This window comes from Doryrhamphus excisus, linkage group LG15, assembly GCF_037039965.1.
Source record: "Doryrhamphus excisus strain RoL-2023G ecotype Guam linkage group LG15, RoL_Dexc_Guam_v1.1, whole genome shotgun sequence".
NCBI classification, from domain to species: Eukaryota; Metazoa; Chordata; class Actinopteri; order Syngnathiformes; family Syngnathidae; genus Doryrhamphus; species Doryrhamphus excisus.
The window spans coordinates 11,364,603-11,383,508 of NC_136371.1; the positions used below are offsets into that span (position 1 = coordinate 11,364,603).

Consider the following 18,906-nt stretch of genomic DNA (forward strand, 5'->3'; position numbering starts at 1 on the left):
CACTTATAAATAGCTCTTTCCAGCTCAGGCACATTTTCCATTCCTAGGAGATGTGTGCATGATACGGGGGCCACAAGAAATGCAGAAAGTAGGTCTTGTGCTTTACGAGCGTCAGACTTGACACATTTATAGTGTGATTGGAGGTTATTGCAGTGCAGCCTGCCAGCGCTCCTTTGTCAGCAAATTTCAACAAACCATTCTTCTTCACTCCAGCTGGACTTGTCTCTTTGACAGTTGTTTTGTTTATTGGGCAGGTGGCGTGTTGACTGCTCAATCGGAAAAGCTGGAGTCGGGGCTACACTGACCCAGTGGTGGACTGGGATTGTGGGAAAGCCATCACTCATTATATTATGCGCTGAAGCAACTGTTCAAACTGCAACATGGTCACTGCAGGAAGTTGGAAGCATGCCGCTGTGATCGTCTGTGGGCCAAACATTTTCCCGATGATGCCGTAGATTACAACCAGCAAACTCAAAGCTTATTTTCATGAGTGATGGCAAGGATGTCACATTCTTTAATGAGGTAGACCCAGTGACCCTAAGATATGGCCGACTCATCACAGATGGGATCAGAGCCTTCTGTCCCAGCGAGAAAAGAATACAAGTGGTCTTTGTATGGATCAAGCCCACCAGTCTTGGTGCTTTCGAGATAAATCTTAAAAACTCAATCATTTGTGTTCTTTGAATAGACGTGCTCTATCCAACATCTGGAACCAATGATGCGCTTGCATCCATGCAGATGTGCAGGCAGGGTTGCAGAGGTTTTGTGTATGACTTGCCGCTGTAGGTCTTCAAACCAATTGTAACACCCTGCGAGGCTTCCCAAGACAGTATATTTCTCAAACACGGTGCTTCCCAGAGAATTTACAGTTATATCACAGTGATTGACATTTTTTTCCCCAGCAAACACAGCAACGGCTGTTGTAGAAATATGATGCTCGTCTCGTCCCAAAAGATTTATTTTTCCTAGGAATCTCCACCATTAGGCATGCTACAGCAGGTGTTTCACTCATTCATTTCTCTGAATATTATGCGAATGTGTTTGGTGGGAATCACAAACCACGAACACCATCTGCACCGATTATTCAGGGAGCGTGGACTTGTGAGCTTCCCAATGCCAAACACTCTACATATTCCGGTCATCAAGCATGCACGGTGATGCTTTGTGTCAATGGCGACCAGCTGGGTCATCTGGCAAGCGGCTATCAAACTACAGTACAGTACAGTGCGAAGTCACGTGGAGAGGAGCCTTAACAGACGGAATAGGCAGACAGTAGTAATACATTCATTTAAAGATTGAAAAGGTCAAGATCAACGTGTCTTTCATCCCTTCAAGAACCAACATCTGTCATTTTTGTTTGTGCTGGATGATGATCATCGTCATTATATAAGCAAAGACATTGGAAGGATTTTGACTCCAACGATGTCTGACTGTTTTGCACTCTAGTTCATTCTTCCTCTTTTTTTTTTAAATATAAACTGCTTTGTGATGCTAACGCCAGGCTCTGAGAGCTCTTCCATAACTGCTCGCAGTCGGTTCTGACAGATAACAAAGTAGGTCAGGATGTAAAAGCCAAGCTGCAAATAGAAGCAGGACAGAATGGGAGAGAATCCTCAATAAGAGCAACATGAACTAACTGCAATAGAAACAAAAATGGACTCAAGGTGAGTAACTATGGGGACAGATACAGTATATTGGAATAGAGCAGTGGTTCCCAAACCTTTTACAGTCAGGTACCCCTTCAGACATTTGACCTAAAGCCACGTACCCCCTACGTCTGCACACGTCAAAAACATAAACCTTATTATGTTAATGAACTTGAAATATTGAAGATAATTCATTGGTTCATTCATGTTATAGTAATTGTGAGTTAAAAATTTGTATTTTGCATGGTGACATTGTGATAAAGTTTGACCGTTATCATCCTACATATCTTTTATTCCACTCTGATATTGGCTTCCTTCCCTTTCAATCCATTTCATTTAAATAGACTTTATTTGAGCTTCACTTTTTGTCCACTCAGGATGGCTATGGTTTAAGTCTGCATATTCATTACGTAGTAAATTGAAGGGGAAAGTTGACCGATCATGATAAAGCAGTATCTGTCCACAGGTTTGTATAACATTGACATCTGTTAGAAGTAGAACACTTTCTAACATTGTCTTATTGTCTTAAGTGTTTGGTCTGGTAAATATCACCTACTTTGGGCTGTGGCTGTGTTTGCTGTGATATACAACAGTAGTACTGACAGCAGTTTGCTAGTTTGGATCCTGCGTGTTGAGTGTGAAGTGTCCATGATCTGACTGGAATCTTTCCATGGTGTCCCAACTCTAAAAGAGCCACTACCCCCTTCTTAATAGTATCTAAAATACAAAAATATACACAACCATCAATAAAGCCTCATTTTTGTGTGAATCTCCACTCACATCAGAATGAATTGTGCAGATACTGAGTATCCACCTGTAGCCATTCATACATTTTATGGGCCTTTGCTCAATAAATGTTGGGAAACACTTAAGTATTACAGGAATATTAAGGAAACCACATGATTAGGAACATCATCATCTTCATAGCGTCACCATTCACTTAGCAGCGATCAAGAGGAGACTTTGATGACTCGTTACTCAGTATACGGACTATGGTTGGTGTCATCTTATTAGCTGGGAGATGAATCATGAATGGTGTGCATTCATTGGCTGTGTGCACCATGAGGGAAAAAGGGGGCTGCTGGGTGTGATGTTCCAAAAAAGGTCAAGGGCGAAAGTCAAACAGGGGTCAGATCATGTGAAGAGAGACTGCGGGCAACGTGAAACCTGACCTACGCCGAGGAAGAAAAGCCTTTCAAAGGTCAGTTTCAGTTGCAGGCCAAATGACGAGCATGAGCACAGTGTGTGTAATATGCTTCCAAAGCTCTTCTCTCATCGGATCAGTGAGACAGGAAATAGCTGCACATTTAATTGCAAAAATATTGTTCACATTTCGACTACGGATGTCCAATATTTGACTCCTCATTTAAAATACTCATATTTATTAATCTGTACAGACCACTCTATGAGCCACTGACACCAGCATCTTTAATAATTTTTACACAGACAGTGCAATGGTCCCTCAGGCGTTGCATTCAATATGTTTATTAACATGAATTAACACCCATATAGTCACCTTAACACCCGTATTACGCAATAATACCAGAAAATAACATTCAGGGGTGTTCTGGATGTCCTGAAATGCCATATTTAGACAAGAGTGGGGACATCTGAAAATGCTGGCTCGTCTTTCCCGTATAGACATGCAAGCCGCTGCTTTTTGAAAACAATTACCGATCCATTGCCATCAAGTGCCGGAAGTGAGATTTGATGAAACGCTAAGATAACTGAATATTTCGAGAGTCATGACTCACCACAGTCATATTCTTTCTTTGTTTTATACACCCAGAATAATGTATTCATTCATGTATGTGTGTATTTTGTGTTGTGTGTATGTATGTGTTTCGAAAAACTGATAGGTTGAAGCCGCCTGTGACCTGACATAAATCAGGTTGATATTGTTACTGGTAATGAAGTGCAGGACAGTGTAGGTTAGAAAGCCAACATCAAGCATCTCTAATTTCAGCATATTAACAAGTGTTTGCACAGCAGTGGGGGGAGGTGGTCGATGCTGAGTCGCCGTCAGTCCCATCATCATCGTCCTATCTGGCACATCTGAAGGCATGCCAGCACCCGCCCTGCAGAATCAGCATCACAGCGCGCACGCCTGACAAGTGCGCCTCCCCCTCTGCCCCGTGTTTGACATCCACATCGTTATAGGTTCGCCCCTGGCTGCTTTATTTTTAAGGGAAGCTCTACGCCAGCTACAGATTACACATTCTGCCCTCAAACACACGGAGGGAAGCAGAAGCGGGTGCGACGCGGGGGGAAAACAGGCGCGGTCTTTCTCGGCTGGACAGCTTTTTGCGCGCAGTTGGAGGAGGGGAATTTATAAGATACGTGCATATTTAATCATTTTTTACTTAAAGTCGAAGGAGGTGTACATTTTAGACTGCGGTGAGATCTTTCTGCACACCTGTGGATGCAGTAAAAGCTCGCTTGATGCTCCGGACTCCAATCCCCAGTACACGCAGGATTCTCCAGTTTATAACCCCCCCGTCCAACATGCTGCTGAGCGTCCCCCTCTTGTTGCTCCCCTTGCTGAGCATCACCGACTGCGGCGCGTCGTTCGTGCCTTGCGAACCTTGCGACCAGAAGGCCCGCTCCATGTGTCCGCCGGTGCCGGTGGGATGCCAGGTGGTGAAGGAGCCCGGCTGCGGCTGCTGCTTGACGTGCGCGCTGGAGGAGGGGCAGTCGTGCGGGGTGTACACGGGTCCGTGCACACGCGGACTCCGATGCCTGCCCAAGAATGGCGAGGAAAAGCCGCTGCACGCCCTCCTGCACGGCCGGGGGGTGTGCAGGAACGAGAAGTTGTACAAACTGCTGCATCCTTCCAAAGGTAGGCCTGCGGTGCTCGTCGCCAAGTATTAACATCACGGTCACAAGTATGCTTTCTAAAGGTCAAGGCTCCCTTTGCAATTATTAATGAAGTCATGTGACGGCCAAAAGTCCAATTAGATTGCTTCATAGATGAGATGCTGGTCACATTTCATACAGATACTATTCTTGGAGATAAACAGCTGCATAGAGACCTTCCTCCTCCAGCACAACACTGTTCTCAGTCTTTGTGTGGGTTCTTTCCAGTTGGAAAAAGTGTAGAATACAAGCATTAATGTAGAGTTACTCGTTTAGTCAGTGGAGGAGAGGATAATGAGTTGATCCAGCAAGGCTGATGAATCAAGTCCTCGCTGCCTTTAAAGACGGCCGATGACACATGTCATTACCAGCACACATGACTCAAAAGCCCCCAACACGACGTGACCTGGCGAACTCAACAATGGGGACCGATCAACCTGTCATCTCATCCTGAAAGGCACTTGGGGAGTCTGAACCATAAATCAGCAGCTTTTCTGTGAGTGGCCAATGGCCCCAGGGGGGCTGCAGCCCACATGAAACAAGAAGATTACAGGTGGGGCCCTGTGAGGCCCCTGATTGGCTTGGAGACAGCCAGACAGCGTCTAGTTTAGTGTGACCCTCCAAGGTGTGAAGTCATATTTTATCCTATCCTCTACAATTTCAGGCCTTTCTTCTCCACTTGGTGTGGCACACCTTTTATCATGTACCACCTTTATGTCTTCCATTTCTCCATTCTTGCTTCTTCTCGTCTTTCCCTGCTTGACATAAATCAGCTTGTTGCACGGCGTATGGTTGAGGTGAGATTTGCCCAAGGCCCAGAAACTTGAGGATGGGTATAAGAACGCAAAAAAGACACAAAAGACTTAGGACAAGGTAACATTAAGCATGACTGAATTCCCTCGGGCAGGACAGGTTCCCAGCAGCTTTAGTTGGCCCACATGCAGGCAGGCTGGAGCTAAAGTAAAATGCTGGATAAGCATGGCCTTGCTTGCAGCTTCCCATTTACTGGTCCTGAAAAAAAAGTGATCTTGATTCACACTAACAAGTGGTCTTATCTGTAAATAAAGTGGTACGTTGGTCTTTGTTATGAATTCGTTCCCAAAAACATAATTTTTTTCCCACAGGAAAAAATGTAAAGCAACGGATGCTGAGAGTGTCCATTTCATCGAAACTTTGTTTGGTGCTACAAGGTCCAGTTAAGCATCAGGTGTAGGACTTGCAGGGATAGGTCTGATTAGAGAACTTGTCTGTACCACCTGGGCATGGACAGTTCTACATTTTCGGCAAAATTCGCTACCTTGATTTCTTCTTTCTTTACCAGGATGGAACTTATTATTGATGTGATGGACTAATTGTGTAACCTTCTCGGTTGAATTTGCCAAATGTGTGATTGTGTGTAATGTGATGTGTGTGATCGAAGATAGATGAATAAACAAGCCAAGGTGGGAATAGCGTCCGTTCACATCTTAATTTATATCACAAGATTGTCCCAAAGGGAAAATACACTTTGATACACTCAATATTGCACGATGTCTTGGGTAGTCTATAAGAAACAATTTTGGCGAAAACCCTAAAATGACAAGTGTTTGAAAGCCAATGTCTGATTTGATCAAATTTGACTTAGCCAGAGGCTGCATGTGTGCAACCAACAACTAATCCTGCACTCTATGACCACACGGCGTGTGACAATTCACACGCAAGGAACGCCATGCAAAAGTTTGCAGAAACATGATCAGTCAGCACAGGTCAGATTAGGCGAGGATTAGCAAGCGAAGACTTGATTGGATTTGCAATGCAGATCATACCACTGATTTTTTTCCTGACGGAGCGCAAGAACTGTGTCAGCAGGAAACCTTTTTTTCCAAGAAGTCCTTATCTGGAGGGATGACATCACTCGTTGTACGGCATCATCCTAGGATGTGCGGGGGCTTGGGTGGCTAAGCATGGTTTTGCTGCAAGTCAGTGACCTTGTTTCACCACCCTGTTAGCTTAGTAGCTTAGCGAGCACGTCAGTGCAGAAAGACAGAGGTTTATGTGCACAATGAGATGGGCTGCTATGCGTGACACAGCATTGGAAATCGGCCAGCAGTGGCTTAACGGGATATATACCAGAAGTGTTTGAGTCTATTGTAGGGTTGGGTATCATTTCCATATTATCCAATGCCAAATCACTACTCTTGAAACAGTGCCGATGTTTAAACGGTGCCTGAATTAGCACTTTAAAAAAGAAAAATATGCTGATTTTTTTTTTTACAGAATTTCATGACATGCACCTCGCTCGCCATGACCGTGATTGGTGGATAATAAGGAAGTGTTGTGTTGCTGGTGTGGACAGTGACAGTGTATGCAGTGTTGGAACTGAGCACTGCTGGACCTTGGATAAGCGCTAGAAGATGGATGGATGGATGGTTTGGCATTCAGAAAGAAGCAGACAAAAGCCTATAAACACAAAGTTGTAATAATTTCTACAATTTGATATTTTAACCCTTTGTTCTCCATAATTTGTTGGTCACCTTGCACAATTTAAGTTACAGCCAACTGCTACTGCTTTCTGACCACGACGTGACAGATATTTGCATTTGCAAACCAATTCTTTGTTGTTCCCTGTCTTGCGGTCCTAACAGATGATCTCCCAGAGTCCGCGATGCCCCAAACCAAGGTGCCCATATACGGACGGGATCACATTAGCAGTAGGAAGGCCCAGGCGATGAAGCAGGCCAAAGAACGCAAAAAGCAGCTCGCAAGGGTGGGACGCAACAGCAACCTGGACTTCACTCTCATTGGCCTGGAGAAAATGGAGCCTGAGTTTGTACGTAAACCACACACAATGTACAATGAGCTCCCTGAACCAGTTCTGACACAGCAGCTGACAACGACACACAAGTCGTCATTACTGTCTGACTTTAAGATGTTCAGTGTATGTTAAGTGTAAATTAGAGTGCATGTACAAGCATTGTGTAACCCGTGTCTGTGAATGTGTAGGGCCCCTGCAGGAGACGTCTGGATCACCTCATTCAGAGCATGAAGGACACATCTCGGGTCTTGGCTCTGTCTTTGTACATCCCTAACTGTGACAAAAAAGGTTTCTTCAAGCGCAGACAGGTACTGTCGCGCTCTCCTCACACTCTTTTGCATTTTCTCTCCCGCATATTCCTGCATTTCTTCTCAATAGAATAAAATTTTTTATATGCAGGAAGCCACATTTTTTTCTCCTTTCTCCATTTTTTTGTCTCGCTGCACATGTTTTATAAAAAGTTGATCAAGTTATGTGTTTAGAGTTAACCTTATTGTTTATTATTCCCGGTAGTAGTAATTGCTCAATGTGTTGCCTACTGTGCTGTCATTTTTTGGGTATAACCCCCCCGCCACCACCATATAAAAAGTCCTATATAAAAGTTCAATGGAGTATGTCAACCTTGACCTTTCACGTCTCCCCTTCCAGTGCAAGCCGTCTCGGGGTCACCGGAGGGGAATCTGCTGGTGCGTGGACCGCTTTGGCGCCAAGATCCCGGGCATCAACTACGCTGGCGGGGACTTGCAATGCAAAGACTTGGACAGCGGCAGCAACAGAAATGAGTGAGTTCGAGTTAAACCGGCAAACGATTCATGACCGCTCTCTGGTCATGTGATGGACTGTTGTAAAAGGGATGCTGAAACACTTGTTTTTTTATAGGTTACGTAACTGTGGCTCCCCAATGACTGTGTTCATTTTCTCTATATCCATAGATTATAGACAATATACGTAGTATATACCGTTATACACACATTCATATGTGTGTAATATTGAGAACATGTTGTACATTGAGTCTAATTGATTTACATGTTTTAAATGTGATTCGGCTCCTGGGGGTGGTTTTGTGTCATACTTTGAGGGAGAAGTTATTCAGAAGGGGCTGCTTCTTCATTGCCCACCATTAGCAAGTTCAGAGGAGAGATGTGTGAGTCACATGTTTTTGTCTGAATCAGGACTTAATCATCTCTGTTAACTCATCCAATTAAACAACTGTGCTACCGCCTGCTAAAATTCCAAACGGAAATCAGGTAATCGTCACAAATACTCCCTGTTTCTCACTCAGCCCGTGACCTTCACTGACTCAAGGTTGTTCGACTGATATTCGAGTTTCACTGACTCACAGGTTGAAGAAGACTTGAGTTTCACTGCCACTGGTGCCAGATGAAGACTCTGGTTTTTGACCGACTCCTGGCTACTCAATGAAGATTTGAATTTTACTGACTCACTGGTGTTTTATAAAGACTCACATGTCACTGACTCACAGGTTGACAAAGACTCAAGTTTCGTTGACTCACAGGTTGATGAAAACTCAAGTGTCATTGACTCATGGATCCTCAATGACTTGACACAGATCCAAGTTTCATTGACTCACCGATGTTTCAAGTTTCACTGACTCACAGGTTGAGAAAGACTCCAGTTACACTGACTCATGGGATGATGAATCGTTGAGTTTTAGTGACTCACTGTGTTTCAAGTTTAATTTACTAACAGGTTGACAAAGACTTGAGTTTCACTGACTCACGGATTAAGACTCAGGTTTCATTGACTCACAGGTGTGACAGCGTTTTACTGACTCAAGGGTTGATGAAAACTCGAGTTGCATTGACTCAAGGGTTGATAAAAACTCGAGTTTCATTGACTCATGGATGCTCGACGAGTTGACACAGTCTTGAGTTTCATTGACTCACGGGTGTTTCAAGTTTAATTTGCTCACAAGTTGGCAAAGACTCGAGTTTCACTGACTCACAAGTGTTTGACGACTTTGACGACTTGAGTTTCATTGCCTCATGAGTTGATGGAGCAGTTGTCATTGACTCACAGGAATTTGATGAAGACCCAAGTGTCACTGATTCTCAGGTTGACAAAGACTTGAGTGTCACTGACTTACTGGTTAACGAACACTCAAGTTTCATTGACTCACAGGTGTTTGACAAAGACTCCAGTGTCACTGACTAAGGGGTTGGTCAAGACTCGTGTTTCATTGACTCACAGGGCGTTTGACGAAGAAAGGAGTGTCACTGTCTCACGTGTCGACAAAGATTTGAGTTTCATTGACTTCGAGTGCTCAACGAAAACTGCCGTTTCAAGTTCAGGAACGTGTTCAAGATTATGTGCCTCCATTGAACTGAGTACCCGATACAATGGGGGAAGGGACTTGTTGGATATGTGCAAGATTCTGTGCATGTGCTTTTTAACGAGTGAGTCACGTACCTGATTGACTTCAGTGAGTGACTCGGTGGAGTGGAGTCAGGTGAAGGAATCAGGTTTGCCGTTACTGTGTCGGTTACACTGCCCTGTGTACTCTCCAGCATCTAGAAATGACAATTTTCTCAGATAGGATGCTAAGAAATACTCTCGCCAAATTGAAATGCCAAAGAAAAAAACCCGGTCATATAGCTGTGATTCAATAGCATCATACAAATCATTCCAAAATCTAAGCTACATTATTATCTTTAAACATGTAAAATAGTTGATGCATCTCATTCAATCTTGTGTATTTTCCATGTTGGGCTGAAAAAGTTGTTCAGCCTTCCCAAACAAAACAGTGCATTTAAGCCAAAGTCTACACAGAATCTACAAAATACGAGTCAAATATGCTTTAATGTAACGTCAAATGTTTTTAAAAGTCCATCAACTTTTCTGTAAACGTGTGTACAGTCTGTGTTCATGTTCCTGATGATACTGTTGTTGTATGTGCAATGTGTAGCTGCCATGCCCTTCTCCAAAAATCACTCACATCCTTTGCGGCTTGCACACAAATGGTATGCAAAGGTCTGATGTCTTCACAGGCAAATACGCCCCGGTGACAGGGCCTGGCTGTACACGTGCGGCCGCTGAGTTTATATGGAAATCCAAGTGCCTTTGGCCGCATGCCACTTTGAATTGCCATTTGCATGCATGTGTGTGGCACCGCTGGCAGTCAAAGCCAGTGTTGATGTTGAACCTATTTAGTAGGACTTAATGACAGTTGCGCCTGTTCCTCCCCAAGATTAGACCCTGTCAATTCAAGCACATGTGACACAATATGGCAAATAAATACAAAGATTCTGTGAGCACTGTTAAAATATTTATCATGCGTGTCATTGATGTACTCAGTTTTTGTAAGACAAAGCACTAATTCAATAAAAATCCTGTACTCTTGAGTTTTCTCGACCTCTTAATTGTAAATGTCAGGCACTAAAATCAGGAAGACTGATTCAATTACATATTGACAGCGCTATTATTACTACTTTGAAAATTGTCATAACACTATAACACTACTTCAAATTACAATGTGTAAAGCGGCGTGTTATTATGCAGTGCTATCAAAACTTACTATCAGAATATCACTCGGTCGCCATTGTTTACTATTGACACAGGAAGATCATCAACTGCATTCCCAGGAAAACACTGCCCCCTTGCGTTTTGGTAGATAATCACAATCCCGTTGTCAGCCCTCCAATGGCACGCGCCACTTTTAAGGTTAAATCCGAATTATTATACATATTTAAAGTTTTTTCAAAAAAGGAACAGAAAAAATAGGGCTGGGCGATATGACAAACAAACAAACAAACAAATATTTGATTGCTTTTCCCCAAAAAATTATATTTCTCTATTTTTTGTATTTGAAAAAAAGTAAAACCTTGTAGCTTGAAAGGAGGCTTGGTTACATTCAAAGTGAAAGCTGCACCGTTTTGAAAAACACTGATGATAAACATTGGCGCTCGTTCTCGTCAGGGGTAGCCATCTTGTCGCCGTGTGTACATCTCTGTCAAGGAAGCAAGAAGGAAGAGAAGAGGAGGACGCTGAGATTTTCAAAACTACAAACATTTTTATTATGTGTTTAGTTTAACGTCACACTTTCTCTCAGTCTAAACAGTTGCAAGTTCCACACATGACTGATTGCGCTACAAGCGAAAATGATGCTCCCATCGACTCCAGGGGGATCCTACTCAGCAAACTGCTTTCTAACACTTCTTGGTGACTAAGACTTCCACTAGAGACACAGAGATTATAGATTGCTTACTCATTGTTGTTGTTTGTTTCCATGTGCTTGACAGTTCCTTTTAGGTTTTAGGGTGTTTAAAAATGATGATTACTATATCTGCTCCATGTTGGCCAGCTCCAGCTCCAGCTCTGGGAGGTACTGGCTGCAATTGGGGTTTCCCCTCACAGTGGGGGCTGCTGGGATGGGTCGGCCAGTGTGGGGGCTTACGCACCAGCACTCGCCCCTCTGACCATAAAGAGACATCTTGCACTGAAAACACAATTTCAAATGTGTTACAGCTTGTTATGTTTTAGTGTGGTTCTTGCCTGGTCACCTGTTTGAGGTTATACTGCCCCCTCTTGTCGCAGTTGGGAATGTGCAGGGCATAGAGGTCCTCCAAGGGACCGCGATTGTCTCGGAAGGGCATTTTGGAGATCCGCTCCAGCACCTGGTCCAGCTCCTGTTGGCACTGAGTCTTGCAGCCAAGACAAGACGCAGAGTCGTTCATTTGCTGTTTAAAATGTTTTTTTCACACCAGCACATCAAACGACGTGATTAACATGCATGAGTCTATGTTATGTTCTTTTTTCTCTTATTAAGTCTACTGTAGTAGGTAATACGCATGTAAAGGTGACTATAGGGGTGTTATTTCATATCTAAAGGGCTCTAATGTTTAAATAAAACATAGTGTTATTAGTACAGGTGGTCCTCAGGTTACCAACAAGCCCCATCCTACGTTGGATTTTAGTGTCGGAACCTGTGCCTAAATTAACATCTAAGTCACTCATACTGTACACTGAACACGTGGTGGACATTAAACAGTAATAAAAAGACTATGTACAAGAATTAAAGGAACAACTAATGATGCTGCTTAGGTACTGTATTACTGTCACTTTCATAGGAGCAGATCCTTAACATGCTCAAAGATACTGCCACGACCTGGAAGTTTTATTTTTCGTCCAGTGAAAATGCCAATGAGCAGCTCCACCATTCATATGTTCTGTAGATTTCAACCAGCCCATATTGTATATATTCAGGCCTACTTCTTTGAGTCCTAGTTTGGCCTCACCTGCTTGGGACGTGAAGGCTTCAACTCTTCCACCTTGTTGGTCTTCATTTTGGTCAACATCTCCTGACGATGTTGTCGTACAGCACTCTCCTTGGGTCCCATCCAGGTGGTATCCTTACTGGGTATGTTGACATCGCTCAGGTCCGGCTCAGGCAACCGTTCCGCTGCTTCATCTGCCAGATGAGAGATGGCACAGAAGCACACAACACTGTCATACAGGGGCACAGGAGGAGTTCTTGCCTGCTTTCAAGGTACAATGAACATCAATCCGTCCATCTTCTTTTACTTATATTCGAAGTTGCAAGAAAGGCTTCCCTCGCCATTGCCACTTAGTCCAGCTCCTCCTGGCAGAGCCGGAGGCGTTCGCATGCAGGCTAGTTGAGAGATATAGTCTCTCCAACGTGTCGTTGAGGTGGCAAAATGCCTCTTGAATGCCTCCCTCTCTCCAACATGTCCTGGGTCATCCAAAAGGCCTACTTCCGGTCGAACGTGCCTTGAGCGCCACCTCGTCAATGTGGAGGAGCTGTAGTTCCTCTCCGAGTGTCAGCCCCCCTAGCACCCGAACACATTTATGGCAACGCGCTAACATAATAATAATAATGCCCTTAAGCTTGTTACATTACATGCAGGAAGTAATCTACAGAACAGGAAGTCAAAAAAAAAAACAATAGGGACTCTCCCAATGCGATCATGTGTGAGTCTATATTATGTCTTAATTTAGTTTTAAATTGCTTGCTTTATTATTATTTATTGCTTTTGTTTGCATTCTGCTGCCTGTGCCTCTGCATAGTGAGGGTCAAGTATTGGGCAGCTCCACTTGTATCCAAACATATAGGGCTCTAATAATGTTAAAAATCGTATTCAGAAGGTTGTAAACATGCTCGATCTATGAAAACATTCCTCTTATAAATTAAATAATCCCACTTCGCAGAAATTGACTCATCAAGGTCAGGTCTGCAACCAATTAACTGAGATAAACAAGCGATTGCTGTATTAATGTCATTATAGAGTTGTCATTGTCTTCCAGTTGTCCAGAGTTCTTGATGCCATGCTTACTGGGAGGTCCCAGAAGTCAAATGGAAAGTCAATTAATTGATGCGATCGCTTCTCCTGTGAGATGATGAATGGCAGCAGCGCGCCTCACAGGGCAAGTTGGCTCCACTGCCCTGGCCAGGCTGGCTGGGGGACAGGCAAAGTGACAGCGCAGCATGAGTCCTTGAGTACAACGGCAGCGATTTTTTGTGTGTGTGCATGTGCATGCATCCAGTCGCAGAGGTTACACCCCCCCTCCTGCCCCTCCTCGGTCGGCTGGGATCAGCAGTGTGAACATTGGAGCTGGCCAACTCTCCAGTCTACTGCTTCAATTAATCTCCAGACAATGAATTTCTTTGTATATGTGATCCATTACAGATTCACAGATGGCACAAAGGCCACAGGTGTCATGTCCAAAGTTCAAGGTCAGCAGAGCAATCAAGAAATAATAATCAACATCATTCAGGGGACGGGTCGTGGCTCAGGTCAGGGACAGTTGGTTAATGGTTACGTTGCTGCACAACTAAACAAGTTCCAGGTTTAAATCTCAACTAAGCATTTTCCTATTTTGAAAAGTGTGTGTAAATTACAGTGTCACTCTGAGAAGTGATTTATGAGTCCTATCTCAGGTGAATAGCAAAGATTTGCATGTTATGTGAAATATGCCATGAAGACATGCATATGCAGCAGTCTGTTCTTCAAGAAAGTCTGCAGGCTTTCATCTCAAAACTGATATATACGTGCAAATTTTCTTTGTCTGAAATACTTATTCAAGCTTGTATATGTTACTTTATGTTAAAATACTTACTCCTACAATTGGGACTCAGCCTTATGTGAAACCATAGGTGAAACGTCTCTGTCAAGGATGCTTGGACTGGTCCTGTGGGGGAACTTTCAATATGGACCCCGGAGCAGCATGTCAAACAAAAGTCTTAAACCAGCAAAGTTATTCAGGTTCTCAACACAAGCACAAGGAGATTCTTGGCAAGGCTACACGTACAGTTGCCGCCCTTGTAGATGGGGGTTGGGGTCCGTGGCACTGTTTTTGGAGAAGCCCGGGCTGGAGGTTTTTTGGGGATTATCTGCGGGCTATTTCAGTCTTGCAGTCCTCGTCTGGTCGCCCCCGCAGGTGCACAGGAATGCTCCATGTTAGCTAACAGTGTTATTTCAGATGGGACCGCTGTTTCTTTCCACTCTGCCTCCCACTTCCAGCAGCACTGATGCACACAACACTGTTCCCACCACGTGGCTGTATTCTGATCAAAAACACCAAAGCAAAATATGTCACGCATATTGAAGTCTATAAAGTACTTAGTGTTTCCCTGGCTGTGTTTCCTCCTTCACGTTTCCCCTTGCAGCTGGATGACAATCAAAAGGCCAAGGCAGCCTATATGTTGTCTGTGACCTTTATTAGTCGGCCATGTCTTTTTAGTTCTCCTACTGTGAGTTACTCCAACCAGCAACTCAGACTTCCAGGTGTATCGACTCCCATTTATTCATTAAAACTTAAGTTTCCACCAAATGATTTGGTTCCGTTAGATATTCTTATTACACCTTTAGAGTCAATCGATTAACTTGCTGCGTTTGCAGTGTAACAGCCTCTCACAGGCCTTCTTGACACACACACTCACACAGCACAATCACTCACTGCATTTTCAGTGTAACAGATTCTCATAGGCCTTCTTGACAACTCACATAACAGAATCATTGTTGCGGAACACTTAGATACAAGAAACAGAAAATACTGGGACAAGAGCCAAGTACACAATAGATACATTGTTCTCTCTCTTTTGCACACAAACCTCACTTTCCAGGCACACAAGCCAAAGTGTCACTTTCTAGAGGGGCGTAGCATCTTCTATGTAGACGATTATTTTTTTTAATGCTACACGAGAACCTTTTCAATTGTGTGATCAGTGACTACTTCTACGATAGCAAGGTAGTAACAAGAACCGTGAAGAAAACTATGGAAAGGAAACAGCTTTTACTTTTACAAGGCTCACTCAAAGACTAGCGAATGGATACATCGTACAGATGGTCCTTGGGTTACGTAACTGTTCAAAGTCTGATCTTATACCTAAAACACTAAATGCAAGAATTACGCAATAAAGTAATCAAATATAACAAAAAAAATATTATAAGACCATGAAGCTATTAGTATTAGTTATTACTTACATTAGTTATGGACAGTATTAGTTATTACTGTCCATCCATGCTCAAGTATACAGTAGCAACATGATAGTGTAGTGTAGTATGTTGTGATTTCTGACCGGTCGCGAAAATGAGGTTGAGTTTGATGATATTGTTTTGATTCCAGTAACGGTATCATGTTGTGTTTTTGCAGTTAAGAGATTATTCTTTAACCTTACTGATGGTCCAGAATTGAGAGTATACTGTGGCTCCGCTGTAACTAGTTCTCCAGTGAGTCTTGTGTTGACGGATCACAATTTTAGTATACATTTATGGAAGTGTGTAAGTGACCACAAAATGCTGAAACCCAGAACACTGGGTGTCCCAAGCACAAGGCAGACTCGCCTGTTGGAGGTGTGATGAAGAAAAGGAAAGCTACCGACATAGACATTAAAAATGCTCTGAAATGGGAGAAACCACAACCATGTCCATGCCACTCAACCGCCATGAATACGTAGGATGGTATCCTTGAACATGTGAAAGGATCTGCTCCTATGACTGACTGATTTAGGTGTTCATTTAGTTGTAAGTTCCAACTTCAAATAATAAGCAACTTGTAATGTGTGATAAGCAGCAGCCCTGTTTGCAAGTCATGCGATTGCTTGAGGCCCCCATCTCGGCTGACGGCCTCCGTGGGCGAACAGACTTTGAACCCCTACAGAAGCTCCATGATATCTCCATCCATCCATTTTCTATTCCGCTTATCCTCACTAGGGTGGGGGCATGCTGGAGCCTATCCCAGCTGTCTTCGGGCAAGAGGCAGGGTACACCCTGGACTGGTGGCCAGCCAATAACAGGGCAGATATAGACAAACAAACATTCCCACCCACATTCATACCTATGGACAATTCGGAGTGGCCAATGAACCTCTGAGCCCTGCACTATATCTCATTTAAATTAAATACAATTCTCCAACAGACTCCCTTTGCCCTCGTGGGTTTCTACTTGAGGAATTTCTTCCCTGAGATAGCCCTTTTCAAATGTTTGCGTTTTCAGGCTCCAAAAGGCCGTTGCCATGACGTTTTGTCATCATCAGCCAAAGGACAGTTTTTCATTCATCCAAGAAGAATCTGTGTTCATCCTGGCTGTCTTGTGAAACAGCCAGAAGTGAGCGACACCGTCTCCCTTCACTCAGCGCCTTTGACCCAGCAGCACATTAGCTGGTGCCTTTGTGAGGTTACATAAAAGACTATATGATGACGGCTGATTTTCAAGCAACGAATTATTGTCTAGGGGTTTTCGTTACGCTCCAGGAGTCCGGCGCCACAATAAATGTGTCAGTCTGATGAGGGACAGATTTTAAAATGAGTAGAACTCACAACCCCGGCTGGCTTTCACTGCACACTCATTAACTGTGCGCCTTGGAATCAGCCAATTAATGAGGCTGTTTACTTTTCCTCTTCGTGGTGACCTGTCCTTGTACAAACACAAAAGCACGTTAGTCTCACTGGAGCCGGCCCATTTTCTAGGTAGACCGCAGTGTGTGATTACCGCAGGTCAAAGCCTAAAGTCCAGCTTTTCCAAACAATGCAACATTCCTCCTGCTGTCTCTCAGCTCTCTCCACTCCCTCAAGGAAACGTCAACATCAACACTGGGATGTTTTCTATACCGCCATCCAAGGACGCAGATTGTGGGAAGACTGACCACTACCTTGCTGGCTGGTTTTAAGGCAAATTATGGGGGTGGAAGACTGTTCTTTTGTCCTCTACACCCCATGCGCACTTCACACAGGTCTGTGCAAGGAGTGATCATTGCACAGTCCTCTAAAATACATTGTAACTGCCATGTTAACATGAATATGCATTTGAAAATAAACGTAGTAGAGTTTGACATATCTTAAAAATGCATTGCTGGCGTTGGGTCAGCTGTTGTGGTATTTACTAATAATTCCAAGCTGGAAGGACAAAGGACGGACTGACCGCTGGTATGCTCCCGGTGCTCCTGGCTCGTAGTGTCGGCGTCCACTATGCGCCGGCATTGGCCCTGGCCCTGCACCAGTTGCTCCAGGGGAAGCTCCGAGTCGGGCGCCGGATAGCATCGCAAGCCAGCGGTGCACCTCGGAGTGTACACGCCGCAAGCCTCGCCCTCCTGCCGGGCACACACCGGGCAGCACCCGCAGCCCGGCTCGCGCACAATCTCCGCGCAAGGCTCGCTGGGCATCGGACAGAGCTCCTGGCGCTCCACGGTGCATACCGGGCAGCGGAACACCATCTCCGCGAGCGAGGCGCCGGCGAGGGACGCGGTGAGGACCAACAGGCTGTGGATCTTGAGCATTGCTGTGAGGTTTGGGGTCATCATCGTGGACCAGGGGAAAGCATTCCCAAGTTTAAAAAAACATGGAGCAACGTGCAGGAGAACAGGTGAAGCCGGGGTAGGGTGGTCTGCTGGGTCCTACAGTTCTTGGATTTGCGCTCAGGGCCAAGCGTGTGTTATCTTGCAGGAAAGCCTTACATATTTTGACACAAAACTACACATCTGCTGTATTACATGGTATCCAAACAAAAATACGGTTTAGCTGAAGGGAAAGTATGTTTTATACTGTATATTTTGTGCCCAGTTTGTTGTATTTATCGTTCATTTTAAAGAATGTATACATCAATAAAGAAAGAATCAGCTCGGTGCAAAGTATTGCTTACATCAGAGGTGTCCAAAGTCCGGCCCAGAGGCTATATGAGGCCCGCTGGTGACAAAAAATGGCCACAGCTTATTCCAAAATTCAAATTAAACACGCTGCTTGATTGTCTGGGAAGTTAAAATACTATGTCTGACCTCTTCACTTGATTATATCGATTTGATAACATTGGAGTAGTTGACATTTGTCAACATTTCAGACATGCTGAATTGTGTCAATATAAACATGTGATGTTCCTTTGTGTAACTTGCTATGCATTCTGGAACAAATAAACATACCCACTGGATGTCAATAAGGTATAATTTTAACATAAATATACAACCGGAGGTCCTTTATTGACTTTACTGCTGACAAACACACAACGCCTCAGGCAAGACTTCCTGTTGGAAGGTAATGGACAGGACACTACACACGGTATTTCACTTTTTAGGATGTATTAAATCACCTCGGATTGATGTTGGTGTGTTAAATAAACCAAACGGTAAAGAATCTAAATGTAG

At 44.0% G+C, this 18,906-nt stretch overlaps 2 protein-coding genes across 2 annotated transcripts; one reads left to right on the forward strand and one right to left on the reverse strand.

Moving 5' to 3' along the window:
• Nucleotides 1–3,764: 3,764 nt before the first annotated feature.
• Nucleotides 3,765–10,658, forward strand: igfbp5a (insulin-like growth factor binding protein 5a). The gene is made up of 4 exons (XM_078796912.1): nt 3,765–4,485; nt 7,127–7,311; nt 7,485–7,604; nt 7,945–10,658. The coding sequence occupies exons 1-4, from the start codon at nt 4,089–4,091 to the stop codon at nt 8,080–8,082; spliced, it is 840 nt and encodes a 279-aa protein (XP_078653038.1). The 5' UTR covers nt 3,765–4,088; the 3' UTR covers nt 8,083–10,658.
• A 648-nt stretch (nt 10,659–11,306) lies between these two features.
• Nucleotides 11,307–18,120, reverse strand: igfbp2a (insulin-like growth factor binding protein 2a). Its single transcript, XM_058052540.2, has 4 exons — nt 17,694–18,120; nt 12,552–12,724; nt 11,817–11,957; nt 11,307–11,752 (listed from the first exon to the last, which is right to left on the reverse strand). Exons 1-4 carry the CDS (start codon nt 18,070–18,072, stop codon nt 11,594–11,596), a joined length of 852 nt encoding a protein of 283 aa, XP_057908523.2. The 5' UTR covers nt 18,073–18,120; the 3' UTR covers nt 11,307–11,593.
• Nucleotides 18,121–18,906: the final 786 nt, after the last annotated feature.